Here is a 16,047-nt window from a genome sequence, read left to right as displayed (position 1 = left end):
TAAAAAAAAACGGGGGGGGGGCGGGCAGGGGGTGGGAGGAGGGTAAAAGAACAAAATACCCAATGCATTTCCCCACTTCTTTCCATGAATGAACATCAAATGAAATGCACGCAGTATGAGGATAGGAAACCAGATTAAAAAGTGAATGCCAATCACATCTCTGAACTTCTATAATTCAAACTTGGCAACAGTACTGCATCACGCATCCACACTTATACATTCATCAGTTATCATTACCACGTTCGGAATATCTAACCAAATAATTATGCGTCATCTGTGCACTGAAACACTTTGAGAACAAAACCAAAGGAAGAGTCCAACATAAAGAGGCTATCCTAATGCATGTGGAGTTAACGTCTCAATAAACGCTCCAAATATGATTGAACTCTATGGAGAACTTTCTTCACGGGGAACTGTCTACATGCCCATTGTATGAACCAGCCTCACAAACAAAAAAGAATATACATTGTATACTCTCTTCATTGCAAAGCCTATTTGAACAAATAATATAACATTTGTATGCAGACATTCAAACATACTGTATCTAAATCTGGCAAAGGGACCACAACTGCAAAACATATCAGCATGTACATCTCAACCCGTCACAAACGCATGTGAAAATGAATGTACGCCACCTCTGGTACAAGAAAGGTCACAGTGAGTTACATTGATTATAAACAATTTTTATTTTGATATGGGTTGACTGATGAAGGTTAGCGGTTTATAGACATTCACTAGCTGAAATATCTATATATTCTACTGCAAAACCAAACTGCCTCTCACTGGATAGATAAAAAAAACCATGAAATGAACAGAGAAGGGGTTGTATTGGTATTCTTTATATCACATGATATACACATTGTTTCTTTTCTTTTGAAAGTTTGTTTTTCACCTAGACAAAAATCAGTGACCACAAACCCTTCATGAAGGATGGACAGTTTATATGTAACAATTATTATACCTTGCTATGTACTTCCTAATTTCCTGAAAAAGACAGCTTCAATTTGGAAACAAATTACATCTGGATAAAAAACAAACAAAAACAAAACAGAACAAAATTGAACAAGAGAACTGCTGGGTTCATCTAAATGTACACACAGTGTATCACAGCAGCAATGAGTTCAGATATCTGTATAACTAATAAATATGGGACAGAAACGAGCTGCAGTTTTCTGAATAAATGGTATGTCGGCCATATTCCTTCTCTACGAAGATCAAAAGGATACAGAAGTAACCCAATTACCGTCCTCTCGTCAGTTGATTCTATGTGCACTTCAGTCTGTTTAGTTAAATCTTTTACGGGATCAGGCATGAGTCAAGTTTCAACTGGTATTTGGGGTTTGTTAGTCATAATTTTGGTTTCATGTATTCTATAAACAAAACCTTACCTCATTATGAAAGACAACCATGTCACTATGTAAAGAAATGCTCTATGAAAAACCAACAATGAATCTTCGCAAACAAACAGTATAAGAACATATCGTTGATGTATACTGAATATTGAACACGACAGTTAAAATGCTGCCATCTGCACATAAAAAATAGCTAAAATATTCGGTAGGTGACCAAAAAAACAACAACAAACAAACAAAAAACAAAACAAAACACAACTTACTAAGCCTGATTTATAATCAGTCATTTGTGATTTGCAGAGTAGCTGTCATTTCTGAGAATTTGGAATGTTAACTACAGTGTGGATTGAGAAATGAATTCTTACTGCAAAGGTGGGCATCGACCAAAACAATCTGCCTTTTATCATGTCTGCATCTAATGCCGGTCTCATTTTCTTTTGCTACCTTGCATCAAATAGACAAATGGAAGGAAACATCATTTCATTCATCGTAATGCAGGTTACATATTGTGTAAGTGCTACACACTGTAATATATACATACACAAGTGTATTCACAAGGAAAGTTTGTTTGGCAGGGTCCATGAAAAACACATCACAAATCACATACCGTGATGCAGTAACATAGCGTCTTCAGGATGTCACATATTTGTACAGGTGGCCTATTCATTGTCAAGAACAAAAGATGATGTCTAATTGCAAATGATAATTACAACAACCCCTTGTACTCAAAAATATTTGTTAATATTGTAGGAGGGACCTCTTTTCCATTACACATTTCAATATGTAACTGATTGGTATATTTTTCATAACAAAACATGGCTACAAAGAAAACGGCAATGTCCACACTGGCACCACCTAAAAGGACCTTTGAATCCTGTCTAGAGCAGATAATCTTCAAAATGCAATATCACAACAGTGTAAACATTCCATTTAAAAGATGGCACAATAAACCAGAAAAAAAAATCTCCAGCTTCCCACAAATGTATCTCTCTGCGGAATGCATTTATACTGCACCTGACCATAGCAAGACGTCATGTTTTACAAACATTTGAAATCATGTTGTTTCCTTTTGAAGGACTGCAGGTAAGCACACCTTATTGTGATCAACAGCATTCTGATGGAAAACACCACCAATAATTAAAAAGGAGGGCTGATATGAAAAATTTACTTTCTTTGAATACATGTACAGTAACAATTATACTTGTCCAGTATGTCTCGAGACATCATTCAAATCAGCTGTTGCAAACTGTTTCAGTAGACAATGTTTGATTACTATTTACATGTCTGTTTTTATGAGCGAATAACTTCCACTTCATTGCATGTTTTAACTTAAAATTTAACACGTATCTGGCAATATTAAAATCACAGAATCACTATCATACGCAGCCTGTACGGGTGAATACTCTGATCATGTCTTTAAAGTGCTTCGTCTTAATAGTGGAATCTATTTCCTATTCTTTCTTGTGCTCCCTTACTACCAAGAACTTTATTTCTCTGGTACTATAGTTTTAATATCACTTCTCCAGATATTTCATGAGGAGAGAAATAGAAAAGATACACCTCAGGATTAATATGGCGATGGGCATGGGGTACAGCCATGGAGCTACATGCCATTTCAGACAATTCTGCTAGCATTACCAACTGGACAGACAAATATAAAGAAAAAAAAACCACAATGTGGATAGGAAGTATGAAGAATGCCTGTATGGCGGCACCGGGTTGGCAGACAACAGGCTGTGCCTCCAGCAGATATGAGTTTATACAACATTCCTTCTGGATGATACGATGGTCGGTATGTTCTCTCTCCCTCTCTAGCCCCCTCATCCGGTGGGTTATTCGGACCTTCCCTCTCCCTCCTTTCCATCAGTGTCCTCCAGCTCTGGGATCTCTGATTGGTGGAGAGGAAACATGTGACACACACACACACACAAAAAAAAAGGTCATTACCAGAGACTCCAACCCCAAACACCTTCTGATCTAGAGAGTCTCCCGCCTGAAACCCCTAGCAAACGGGAGACTCCAACTTGATGTGCGCAAAGCGCGAAGTTCCTTATGGCTAGGGTCCAGTTTTAGAGTTCTAGATGTTATCTCATGCTATCTAAGGCTTTTTTTTCAACATACGATGACACTAAGTAAGAAATCATTTCAAACGGGAGAAAATTAAATCTCAAGCGGGAGAACAGGAGACTTTGCAAAAATGGGCTTTTGGCGGGAGATCTCCCGTCGAAAGCGGGAGAGTTGGAGTCTCTGCAATACAATGTACGGCTCAAGGAATGTACACTATGTGAGGCAGGTCACTGCTGAAAAGTCAACACCAAAATTACCAACAAGGGGTCTGAGGCAATGTGCAATTTAAATCAATGACATGGTTTTGGCTGAGGGGTAATGAACACCAGAGGAAAGAACATACATGTACATGCAAGCATTGTAACACAAGGGATCAATTGGATTAAGTATGAACAAAATGGCATATTTCAGAGTCACTGTTGAAAAGCTGTCGCCTAAATTATGAACAATTCATAACAATAAACAATTTCACATCAAGTAAATTTCCAATCATATGCTTCATAATTACAGTCATTGCAAATATTTTCTTTACAATTCCCTGAATATCCCCCTCCCCCCCCCCCCAAAAAAAAAAAAAAAAAAAAAAATCCTCTCATCAATTAAAAGAAAGAAAGAAAGAAAAATTTTGTGGAATGTCTTACATGCTACAATTGTACATCCCAGAGTGATACAACAACTTCAGAAAATCATGACTTTCTTTTTTTGGAAATCAATTCGCTCAAATCTTCACTAATTTTCAGGGTGTACTTCAGCTTTAACCCTTTCCAGGTAAGATTTTAAATCCCTATAAACTTTTCACTTCACCACTGGTTCCTATTGGTCATGGGTTAATTTTTCTATCAACACATGAAATCCATACATGTACAGCTGTACGGTGTAGTTTGCAATAACATTTCATTACACATGAAATAGAGAAATCCCAATATTCACTAGTTTTTATTTGAGGGACTAACATCACAGTAAACAATGGTAAAAAATTGTCACACGGCAAAATAAACACTTCCTCTGCACTAGTACACAAGGCAGCTGACAACTAAAAATATTGAAGCTTCATTCTTGTATTAAAGGAGCTAAGCTGATTGAAATGCTCTGTAGTATGATGTCACAATTCCCCCAGACTTACTACCACAAGCACACTACAGTATCTGTGTCAGACTGGTGATATGACATTTGCTCCAGTGACGCCTGCTCCAGTCTTATTTTCTCCAAGGACTTAGGGGTTAGGGTTAGGGTTGTGATGGGGTTTTAGGTTCAGCTTGATGTGAGGATTAGGAACAGGGTTAGGGTTATGTTTGTGGGTAGAATTTATGTTTGGCTGAGCATGCAGATATTTAATGGGAGCTATTGTCGCAGCAGCAAATGTCATGGAACCGTCAGACTTGCCCATAATGCCACGAGATCGCCGTGAGGCCTGCCGCCGTTACTTACCTTCATCATCGCTGTCGTCTGACTCCCCGCCGCCAGTCTCTCCCATCGACCCCATGTCACCCATGCCCATGCCGCCCATGCCGCCCATGCCACCCATGTCACCCATGTTCCCCATGTTGGCTAACATCTGTACGGGAGAGTCAAGACAAATTACACACATTATCAACTAACCACGCATTATTTTCAACGTCTTGTCACCTTTTTTCTTTTTTTTTTGTTTTATTCATACTTTTTCTAATCATTACAAATCATTTGTAAATCATTTGATCATGTTTGTGATATGATTTAATAAAACATACAAATAAAAAAAGAAAGAAGAAAAAGAAAAAAAAAAACCCATGCATCACATCGTTTATATATCACCTAAAAAAAGAAGCTATTGTCAACCTTACCTAAGTCGCATCTATTTGGACTGTAAAAAATAGCTTCAACTTTGAGAAGATTTGACATATGAGGGATCAAAAAATAATGAATTACAGACAGAAAAGGACCTGACGAGACCTTTGACTTATGCAAGGTTAACTTCAGCGAGGTTGACTGTACATATGACTGGTAGATTGCTCATTATGTGACATGCAGTTAAAAAGTATTATAAAATGGGTTCAAGAATGTAGCCAATAGGAAGCGCTGAAATGAGACACACCTCCTTCCTTTACTTCAGTACAATTGCACTGCCTGTAATCCTATGGTAGATTGCCGATCGTCTGTGCGCGCGGCGGCTCCTTTGATGAATTGCATGCATACGCGCTGTCAATCCTGTAAACAACTTCTAGTTCGGGCTGCCGGCCGGCCGGCCTGTCTTCCCTTGTGCATAACATGTGTGGCGTACGTACGTATACTCTACTATACGTACACTTTGTACAGTACAGTAGACCAAGCGTTATGGGACCGGACGCGTACATGGAGTCACTTTGAAGAGCAAATCCAACGATTTAGCAGGTTAATTCTCACGCCGTTTTCAGAGTATGTTGTCTAGTAGGCCTATATGAGGAGTCTATATCAAGTCTTTAAGGTAAAGGGTGCATATTCTATGTAAAATAAGTAAGTTTTCATGCGGGAACTTAAGTGTCCGGAAACCCAACCCCCCATAATAGCGTTACTTATACTGTATGTGCGGGACTTCCGCGAGTGCGACGTGCGTAAATGTTTGGGACGAACATCTTCGGACGTCTTGACCCACAAAGGTACGTGAAAAACGCTGAAAAATGATGTCAGTTTTCGAATTTTCGACCTATTTTATAAAACAAATGATGCACAGGATTATTTCGTGGCATTAGTGGAGGCGTAGCTCACTCTCGGGTATTTACAATGTAGTGCAACATGCACTCGGCTTCGCCTCGTGCATGTTTCACAATTGTAAATACCCTCGAGTGCACCACGCCTACACTAACACACTCTATCCTGTGCATCATTTGTATATCATTGCATGCTCCATCCCTCAGCTGTCAAATTTCATTTGAGCAAAATGGATATTGCACAGCTGATGTCACCAATTTCAATTAACCCATTGCTTCCGAGATTACTCGAATTCCCATTGCCTCAAAACAGGGGGCACCCGGTTCCCGTAGTCAACGGGTTAACTCCTGTGTTTAACTCTTGATTAACTTGTACAAAAAGTTTTGTGCCATTGTACATGTATGGCTCTGATGTCGCAATAAACAAATACTTGAAGCGCGCACTCAATTAGTTACAGTTGCACATTTAGTCACTAGTCTTACTGTCAACAACTTCAACTGCACACAACTGACTGTGAGTTAACTGCGCCACTCATCGCCATTTGCTTGTAAATTCAAGAATCTGTCAGGACCACATCTGCTAATGTGCGAGGTGTTGTATAAAACAAACGATGAATTGTCTTTACTCCAGGTACACCATTCAACTTAACTTCCCCTCATTCAAGGAATAGAGCACCTCTGTCTTTCATCTTGTGTGAAATCTTGTACTGTCACACTTGTGACCATTCACTATTTTTTGTACTACTTCATGAACTATTTCTCCCAGTGAATCTACATTTCATGTTCAAATCTCTTGAATAGCTCATGACTTGCCTGGCTGTAGTTAAGTGAAATGTTGGTAACATTGTTGACATGAAATTTAACTTTGGTGAATGTATTGTGCAAATTATTATGATTAGGGCCTCACTTTTTTTTTTAAAATAATAAAACATTGACAATATGGACTAATCACATGGTGAACCTATGAATGATGACAGCATTTGCACAAAATAAGAAATGTGTAATACACCAAGAATACTGTTTACTTTCCCTCAACTTGCACTGGTCTAGAGGACATTTCTCCTCACCTCATTCAGACCCCTATCATCACCGCCTCCAAACTCATCATCTGACTCATCCTCGTCCTTCCATCGGCTGAAGTCTGTGCGCAGCCAATGTTGCTGGGACACGAGGAGAATGAGAGAAGACCAGTTAGAAACAGACACACTGACAAACAGACAAAGAGTAAGCCAGTTCAGGGTTCCAGTTTGAGCATGAGCAGAAAAAGGTCATTTGTACTGAGAGACAGGTCGGTTTTTAAATTCACTGAGATAAGCCAGTTCGGAGATTGGTCATGCGCACATAAGTACAAATGACCTTTCATTTTTCTCAGTTGGTTAGGCATATCACTCGATTCAAAGTGACATAATGCACCAGTTTGCCCAACATAGCAATTTATGGAACTCGTATTCAAACAATGAATACCCAACTGCATAGGGTGGGATTTCACGGTGCACGCGAAAGATTTGCGAAGGACGCGAATGGCAAAATCCATCATTCGTATTTTAGTCTGCAAAAGTTCGCCAAACGAACGTGAGGGTTCGGAAGCGTCGTCAGTTGTTCGCGAATGTCGTTTTTACTTCGGCGATAATTTCAAAAAAGTTTGAAAATTTTTGCGAACCTTTTCCGCACACTTGGTCGTAATTTGCTCGTGAATTGTTCTCGAAAGTGTCTTTAAAGCCTCGTCATAGGCGCAAGACCTTCGCAAGACACGCGCGATGTTCGCAAAATGTTCGTGAAACCCCAAACAGACTCCGAAACTTTGGAGAATGTCTCGCGTATGTTAGGCAAAATCTGCGCAGTTTTTCCGATCATTTTACGACGTAATCGCAAACTGTTCGCGTACCTTTTGAGACATTCTCGCGAACGTTTAGCGCACGTTTGGGGGATGTATGACTTATACGTTTTCTACAGATAAAAATCGTAGCATACATCTAAACATCAAAGAATCATTGACAACTATAGTAACAAAAGAAATTAAAGACTAGCAAAGAGAAAGAAATGTTTGATATACCCAAAAAAAAATCGAAGAATACACTTAAAATTAATCTTAAGTATGTAAAATTTCATTTGAACTATAGAGATTATGTGTTGGAGGAACTGAAAAAACAAGGAAAAGTAGAAATTACGCGGTGCGTAATATATGTCCCCGCCGGAAGTAGCATTTAGTAGCAAAATGTACAATATAGGTAAAAAGATCAAGGTCAAAGGTCAAAGAAGTCAAAGGTCAAAATTTTGAAGCCCTCACCTAGTGCCATCACATAAAGCAAACGGAATCTAAATCGGGTTAGAAATGGGGAAGGAGTAGCATTTTGTAGCCAATGTACAATGTAGGTAAAAACTCAAGGTCAAAGGTCAAAGAAGTCAAAGGTCAAAATTCTGTGTAGAAGTTTTGAAGCCCTCACCTAGTGCCATCACATAAAGCAAACGGAATCGAAATCGGGTTAGAAATGGCGAAGGAGTAGCATTTGGTAGTAATATGTACAATACAGGTCAAAAATCAAGGTCAGAGGTCAAAGAAGTCAAAGGTCAAAATTCTGTGTAGAAGTTTTGAAGCCCTCACCTAGTGCCATCACTTAAAGCAAACGGAATTGAAATCGGGTTACAAATGGCGAAGGAGTAGCATTTTGTAGCAAAATGTACAATATAGGTCAGAAATCAAGGTCAAAGGTCAAAGAAGTCAAAGGTCAAAATTCTGTGTAGAAATTTTGAAGCCCTCACATAGTGCCATCACATAAAGCAAACGGAATCAAAATCGGGTTAGAAATGGCGAAGGAGTAGCATTTTGTAGGCAATGGACAATATAGGTCAAAAATCAAGGTCAAAGGTCAAAGAAGTCAAAGGTCAAAATTCTGTGTAGAAGTTTTGAAGCCCTCACCTAGTGCCATCATATAAAGCAAACGGAATCAAAATCGGGTTAGAAATGGCGAAGGAGTAGCATTTTGAAGCAAAATGTACAATATAGGTCAAAGGTCAAGGTCAAAGGTCACATCTGAAATTCTGTATAAAAGTTTCAAAGCTCTCATGTAGTGCTATCATATAAAGCAAACAGAATCAAAATCGGGTCTCATGTAGTGCTATCATATAAAGCAAACAGAATCAAAATCGGGTCAGAAATGGCGAAGGAGTAGCATTTTGAACATTTTGATCACACACGGACGCACGGACGGACAGACGGACACACGGACACACGGACACACAGACACACACACGTACGGAGCCCGTTTCATATTCCCCGGCTCGAACTCGTTCGGCGGAGACAAAAAATCAAATGCTTTACTAGTGGAGATAGGTATTAGGAAAAAGAATGTAGGCAAGCACATGATAGAGAAATGAGAGAAAACGAAAGGAGAAATAGAGGAATTAAAAAAAAAATTCAACTCAAGACAGCTTCCACCTCTCCTTGGGTACATTTTCTCCCATGATTATTGGAAATTTTTCGTTGTTCGCATTTCCGTCGCGTGTTCTTCGTGTATGTAACATGCTGTAGTTTACCAATGATACACACGACATTCGCACAAACGTCGTGGAAACTTCGCACAAATAGCGCAACAATAGTTTTCGGCTTCATTGTCGGAACACATTCGGAGAAAAACTTTTCCGAATGTTGGATTTTGTCATTCGCGTCCTTCGCAAATCGTTCGCGTGCTCCGTGAAATCCCACCCTTAGGGAGATCAAGTGACCAGAATAGTTTGTCAATCGATCAACATTTTGGGAAGCATCCATTTCATTGTGGTGTATCGAATGCACTAACATTTTTTTTTTCCCTGTTTAATAACATTGCCAAATACCAGGCTTGCTGTCAGGTGGATGTACTGGAAAGCACCATTAATGAGGATTACATGAATAATCATTATGTTGTATGGTCTTTATTCATGCAATGGAACAAGACTTCAAACTCTGTGAAAGATAAGACACTCAATAAGGCACTGCTTTACCTCAAATAGGGTACCTTATCAGTGATCTCTTGCAAAATCTTGTACCATCACATTTATGACCATTTGCTACGGTAAAAGCTGTTATTTTTTTCAAATTCCTGATCAAGTTTGGGCCACTAATTTAACAACATGCAAAAATATTGCGAACAGATTGGCACTGCCATTATAGCACTTGCAATAGCCTCAAAACAAAAATTGTGAAAAATGGCAAAAATGTCTGTAACCTCCTCATTCATGAAAATATCTGAATGCAAAAATAAAGGGCTTTTACGGTATAAAATGCCATAACCACAAAACATTCATTATCACATAAAAGACATCACACAAACCATGTTTGCTGTGATGAGAAACACTGAATTTCAGACTGCTTGCAACATTCTTTTCAAGCATTACATGTTTTCTGGACATCTTTAAATGACACAACCGTCATTTCCACTTTACACTATGATGAAAACTGAATGCTCTGATGCATTGTGAATTACAGACTGGGCTATGGATCTGCTTCTGCACACACCTAAGTACATTTTTACAAGATTTAATTTGATTATCAAAGGTATGCATTTAACATATCAAAATGGACTCAACACCATTAATTCTGACATATCCCTTCCATACTTGGACCTTTTTGAATGTCATTATCATGCTGACAGGAAAAAATATCTAGCTGAAATGCAAGGGATCAGCACTGAATTGCACCCACTAAAATGTAAAATATCTTCATATGATATAAAATTGTAGAATCCAATTTTCCAGAGTTATGGTACACATAATGATACCACAAGTGACAATTACAGCACAAAATGAATGAAATGTGATTTACCATGGTATGTGACATATACATGGCAACAAATTAACAAAATACCAAAGGATTCAATAGAGTACCGGTAGTTTGAAATATATACAGATCAGGATGCACCAAGACATATTGCTCCATGTGATACTACGCAGAATGTTTGGGCATTTCATCAACAAACCTTTTTTGATTCCTTGGTGAGCCTCGGCCAATATGGACCTGATTCCTTCTTCTTAACCAGCATGTCAATGTGTCTACCTTGGATCTTGTATTTTGAGGTCTGTTCAAATTCAATAATAATAATAATAAAGTCAGTAGCGATGAGTTAAAATGAAGCCCTGGAGTAAAACAAGTACATGTGAAGCTCTGCTTATGATGAAGGTCCCCTGTATTGATTTCTCCTTTGTTCATAAATACGGTATGCCTTCATATGTTGTTTTGATTCATACAGTGTATGTCATTAGAGACTGATGTTGTTATGAAATTGACATTTTCTTGTATTCATTTGTATGTTAAACTCTCCTTTTTGGCACACTCTGTATCACTTTGTTTTCATTTGCTAATTGTATTTGGAGAAAGAAAATTAAAAAATAAACCAAAACAAACCAAACCAACTAGAAGTTACAACTTGGAAGTGCCCATGTGCATGCATAAACCAAGTATACCATGGGGAAGACAATTAGCAACTTATTTAGGTGTAACTGCTGTGATTGCTGATTATTACTTGGAGGTTTGTTCTACAGTTGTAAACTACAGGTCTATGGAAAACATAAAAGCTCGTAGCAAGTGAAAAGATATTTTCGGCAAAGACTAAAACAAGGACAATACTTCATTTCATATGTTTTTTGCTCTTTCACATTCAAACTGAAGAGAATGTTTTGATGACAGAAAGGTCATGACTTTATTCAACTATAGAAGCCATGGTCATGACTCAGAATATACACAAAGTTCATCATTATAACCAAAAATATTCTTTCCTAAGTACTGTAACTCTTTCATCTGTAGACCAAATCATCTTTCTACAATATTGGAAGAGTAACAACAGTTTGGTTACTGTGATACCAGTGCACTAATGGAAACAATCATTGTAAAACAAGAAATTCTAATATTCGATGTAGAGTACAGTCTTGGACACTTACCTTTGGACTGATGTCTTTATGGAACTCAAATTCTAGTTCATACGGTTCATTCTCTAGTCCTCCTTTACACTTTAAGTGCACTCTAAGAATACAAGCAAAATATAAGAGAAATAGTTTAAATGCAACCACTTTATAATGATAGGGGGGAAAAAAGCTCGAATGCATAATTGAGGGACATCTGGAAAAAAAAAAAAAAGACTACGCTCTACTTTGTTGCTTGTGCCAAAGTGGATTATATTGAAATGTGAGATCTTTCAAATGGTTTCCTTGAGGACTGCACTTAAAAACAAGATAAATGCATGTATTTGCTAAGAGAATAAGTAGGACAGGAGGCCACTCAAAACTGCTTTAAATCAAATCTAATAGTGGCAAGCCAGTGGAGTAAAATGGAGTGAAATGGGGCATGAGATTTTGATCCTGGCAGAATCTATATCAGAGGCAAAATGATGGTCATTATGCCCTGACAAAGATTGTTTACATCACTCTGTAAACAATGAAACAAAACAGGAGAAAAATATACAATTGTAAGATCAAGTTTAGATTATAAGATAATGGGTTTTTATATTACAAGGCTTATCTACGGACATATAATGACATGACAACTAAGTAGAGATTGCTGGTGTTTAACTTTATAGGATGGTATAGTTCTGCTTGGGGTTGGGTTTCAGGTTTTAAGTTTTTGTGAGATAATTAGACACTACTCATTATGAAACATACAAGAGCACACAATTGCAAAGAGGAATTGAAAGTTTATTTGAAAAAAAAAAATGGGTTTGAAAAGGCTGAGATATCCAGAAAAAAAAGGTCCTAATAAAATTTGGGTATAATGGTTTACTTTGTTTTTCTATATCTCAGCCATTTCAAACTTGATTTTCATCACATAAACTTGTAATTCCTTTCAAAATTGTATGTTCTTTAAAATTTCATATTGTACTTTTCTCAATTAAATCTCACAAAAAGTTCAACCTGAAGCTCCATCTAACCAAAACCAAAACTATATCATCCGTTCAATCACACAAGAGACAGGCCTGCTAGTAGCATGCATCACCAAACTTTGAGAGAGGACAAGCAGAGAGCCCCTGCCCCCCCCCCTAAAAAAAAAACAAACAAAAAAAAAACACAACAACAAATACACAAACAGCTAATCCATTTCAATTACACTTTACACATCTTGAAATATATCCTGATTAGGTAAGGGAAAATGTCATAGCTTCATAAGTGTACTAATGACATGTCTTTATTTAACCTTTTTCTCTACATCTTTTATAATGTAATACACAACAAATAAACTTTCATCACATCAGAAGATTGTAAATCAACAAAATTTATCTGCTATCCTGTGTTGATCAAAATGTTACTGTGAAGAATACAACAGGGTCATGTTATCACATGAAACTTTAAATAGAATTCAACACCTTGTTTAGCTCAAATTTAACTTTCAGGGGCTCGACCCAGACGCAGTAATCAGCACCACCCCCCCCCCCCCCACCACCACCTTTGTGCTTTGCAGCCCCAGACCCTTACTGCGCATTTATCACAGTTAGCACATTAAATTGGTTGTGCTTCTAAACAAACTACCACAGATGTCAGGAAATAGATATTCTTGCTGAGATATTTTCAGTCTACGTTGAGGTGAGTCCACTTACTTTTCTGGTTCAAACGTTATGTCCTCTTCTACTGCTTTTGGAACTTCTATAGTAAGGAGCAGACAGTCTTCTCTCTGGGCCCATAAGACTGTGGGAATTTTTGTTGTACTCTGTGTGTTGCTGTTTCTGAAAGAATGAATGAGACAGGTCAATGAAAGTATGTCATATTCCATACAAAGAAAGGCTTGTATTATTGGTACTGAAATTTTTTTTGTTGTTGCTCTGGGCCCCGTTTCACAAAAATCGTTATCAGTGACAAGTTGTGATAGTTGTTACAAGCTACTGAAATCCTTGCATCTGATTGGCTGAGAGCAAATTTGTCACAGAAATGTAGCAGTTATCACTGATAACAAGTTTTATGAAATGGAACCCTGAATTCAATACTCAGTCAGAGAATGAAATTACAAGCAAAAATAATGCTACATGTACATAGTCCTCACCACAGTGCAAAATTGCATTAATTGCAGACAAGATTTTTGTAATAGAATAATCAACATCTTTCATGCCTTATTCATGCACCAGAATGACTATTCATACTCACAATCATACAAGTACTGGTACCCATGATTCACTGTAGGCCCTACACATTAGTACTGAGCAGACAACAAAGAGAAAAACGGCAAATGAGGCTCAAAAGCCAAATTTCGTATTGGACAGTGAAAGGTCTAACATGATCAGTGATGATTGAACTTTTAAAACAATTTGCATGATAAAAATCTTGCGATAAATTGGCATCTTCTTCTAAATCTGAGGTGAAATGTGAATTTCTAAGCATTTCTAGTATACCCTGGTAATAGTGCCCCATTTTTGGCGATTTCAGCTCGGGGCGTGTGCATGGCTAGTCTTCGAAGTCCGCGCGTATCTGTGTATAAATGCCATTATTATGCAGAGATATCATAGTGTCCGGAATTACCATTGCATTGCCTACCATCATGACCAGGCTATCCTGGGTTTTAGGGGTCTAAATTATTTTGGGCTTCTAACTTCAGCACAGGCATAGATACGGACCATGGAAAGCCAAATAGGGTTAGGGTTAGGGTCAGGGTTAGGGTTATAGGGTTAGGGTATACGGTTAGGCCTTTTAGGGTTAGGGTTAGGGTTAGTGTGAAACCATTTTGGCTTTCCATAGTCCATATCTATGCCTGTGCTGAAGTTAGAAGCCCAAAATAATTTAGACCCCTAAAACCCAGGATCATGCTGTCAAAGTACAGGTGGCTGGCGGAGGAATACATGATGGTCTACTACTAGAGATCTACTAGTAGTAGTAGATCTAACCCTTGTTAGTAGTAAACCTAACCCCGAGTCGTTCCTTCACACAGTTATAATACTTCGCGTTCGGGCTGGTCGCCGCTACTTGAATACCAACGTTGGATCTAAGAAACCCTAAAAAATAAATCGAAATGTCTGTCTGTCTGGAGTGGGTAAAATTCGGTCACGGCGTCAGGCCTCACCCAACACTGCAATGTTCCTCACTGTGCATTGTCTCATCAAGTCCTAAACACGTGGTCGCTTGGAAGAGTCCATACTGGATTACTAATTAACAATTTCTGTAACTGTAGCGCAGAGCGTCAGTGTTCCATACATAGATCCTGCAAATAACATCCGACAGGCTGAAATAACACACATATAATTCAGTATATGGGACTGACTAATGGTAGCCCATTCCACGTGATACCTTGCTGATAATTACAAATGATATATACCTAACAGATTAACGAGTCCTAGAGTTGATGAAATATCTATATTCTACAAACAGAAATGAGCTGTTCCGAGGTTACCAGCTTGAAATCGTCCAAATGGTAAGAGTAACGATTAATTTGTACTTACGTCCCCGCCATTTCGACACTCCTTTTTCACGTTTAACAATGTGCAATGACAATGAACACATCTAGCCCAAAGTGGCGATAAAGAAGCGTGGTAGATGGTAAAATGTCATCGCATCACTTCTAGTATGACCTGAGCCAGCCCGGGTTCTGCTCTGCTCTACAGCGCTCCTGCCATCTCACTTGAATGATGTGACGTAAAAAAGATCATGAATTAAGCTCTGATTGAAAAGTAAAACACATTTTTTTTTCTTACATCTCGTCAGGGGGAAGGATTTGGTTAATTTTTTTCCTCTGAAAAGAGATAAGAAATGATAAGACTAACGGAGTCTTGAAAATTAACAGACTTCGTAATTCTATAGCCAAATCTGATTAAAAAACCGCCACGCTGGTCGGCGTCCTCGAACAGCTCTTGCGGTTCAGTTTATCCAGAACTTTCGTGGGGGGGGGGGGGGGGGGGGGGGGGGGGGGGAGTTGAGTGCAGGTCGACTGGTGATGTAAATTGTGTGGTTGACGTACTACACAGAACCTACGATTAATTTCGTAGTTTTTTATAATTGTTCATGTATTTCTTTTAACACTTTCA

The 16,047-nt window shown here is 38.4% G+C and overlaps 1 protein-coding gene across 1 annotated transcript; it reads right to left on the bottom strand.

Annotated features, from left to right (window-relative positions):
• Positions 1-1,480: 1,480 nt before the first annotated feature.
• On the bottom strand, positions 1,481-15,516 carry LOC139726576 (uncharacterized). The gene is made up of 7 exons (XM_071637565.1): positions 15,466-15,516; positions 13,639-13,764; positions 11,993-12,074; positions 11,035-11,133; positions 7,150-7,242; positions 4,848-4,974; positions 1,481-3,240 (listed from the first exon to the last, which is right to left on the bottom strand). The coding sequence occupies exons 1-7, from the start codon at positions 15,474-15,476 to the stop codon at positions 3,185-3,187; spliced, it is 594 nt and encodes a 197-aa protein (XP_071493666.1). The 5' UTR covers positions 15,477-15,516; the 3' UTR covers positions 1,481-3,184.
• Between the last annotated feature and the right edge of the window lie 531 nt (positions 15,517-16,047).

The sequence above is a fragment of the Diadema antillarum genome, unplaced genomic scaffold, assembly GCF_040938485.1.
Source record: "Diadema antillarum isolate AM-2024a unplaced genomic scaffold, OU_Dant_1.0 seq00000090_RagTag, whole genome shotgun sequence".
NCBI classification, from domain to species: Eukaryota; Metazoa; Echinodermata; class Echinoidea; order Diadematoida; family Diadematidae; genus Diadema; species Diadema antillarum.
This window is presented reverse-complemented; position numbering and strand designations above follow the sequence as displayed.

What these genes read in the sequence shown, in the direction of transcription:
- LOC139726576 (XM_071637565.1), bottom strand. An exon ending in ATGATAGGGGTCTGAATGAG is followed by an intron (nt 4,975 to 7,149) that starts GTGAGGAGAAAT and finishes TCTCCCGTACAG; the next exon opens with ATGTTAGCCAACATGGGGAA. An exon ending in AGACGACAGCGATGATGAAG is followed by an intron (nt 3,241 to 4,847) that starts GTAAGTAACGGC and finishes TCCACCAATCAG; the next exon opens with AGATCCCAGAGCTGGAGGAC.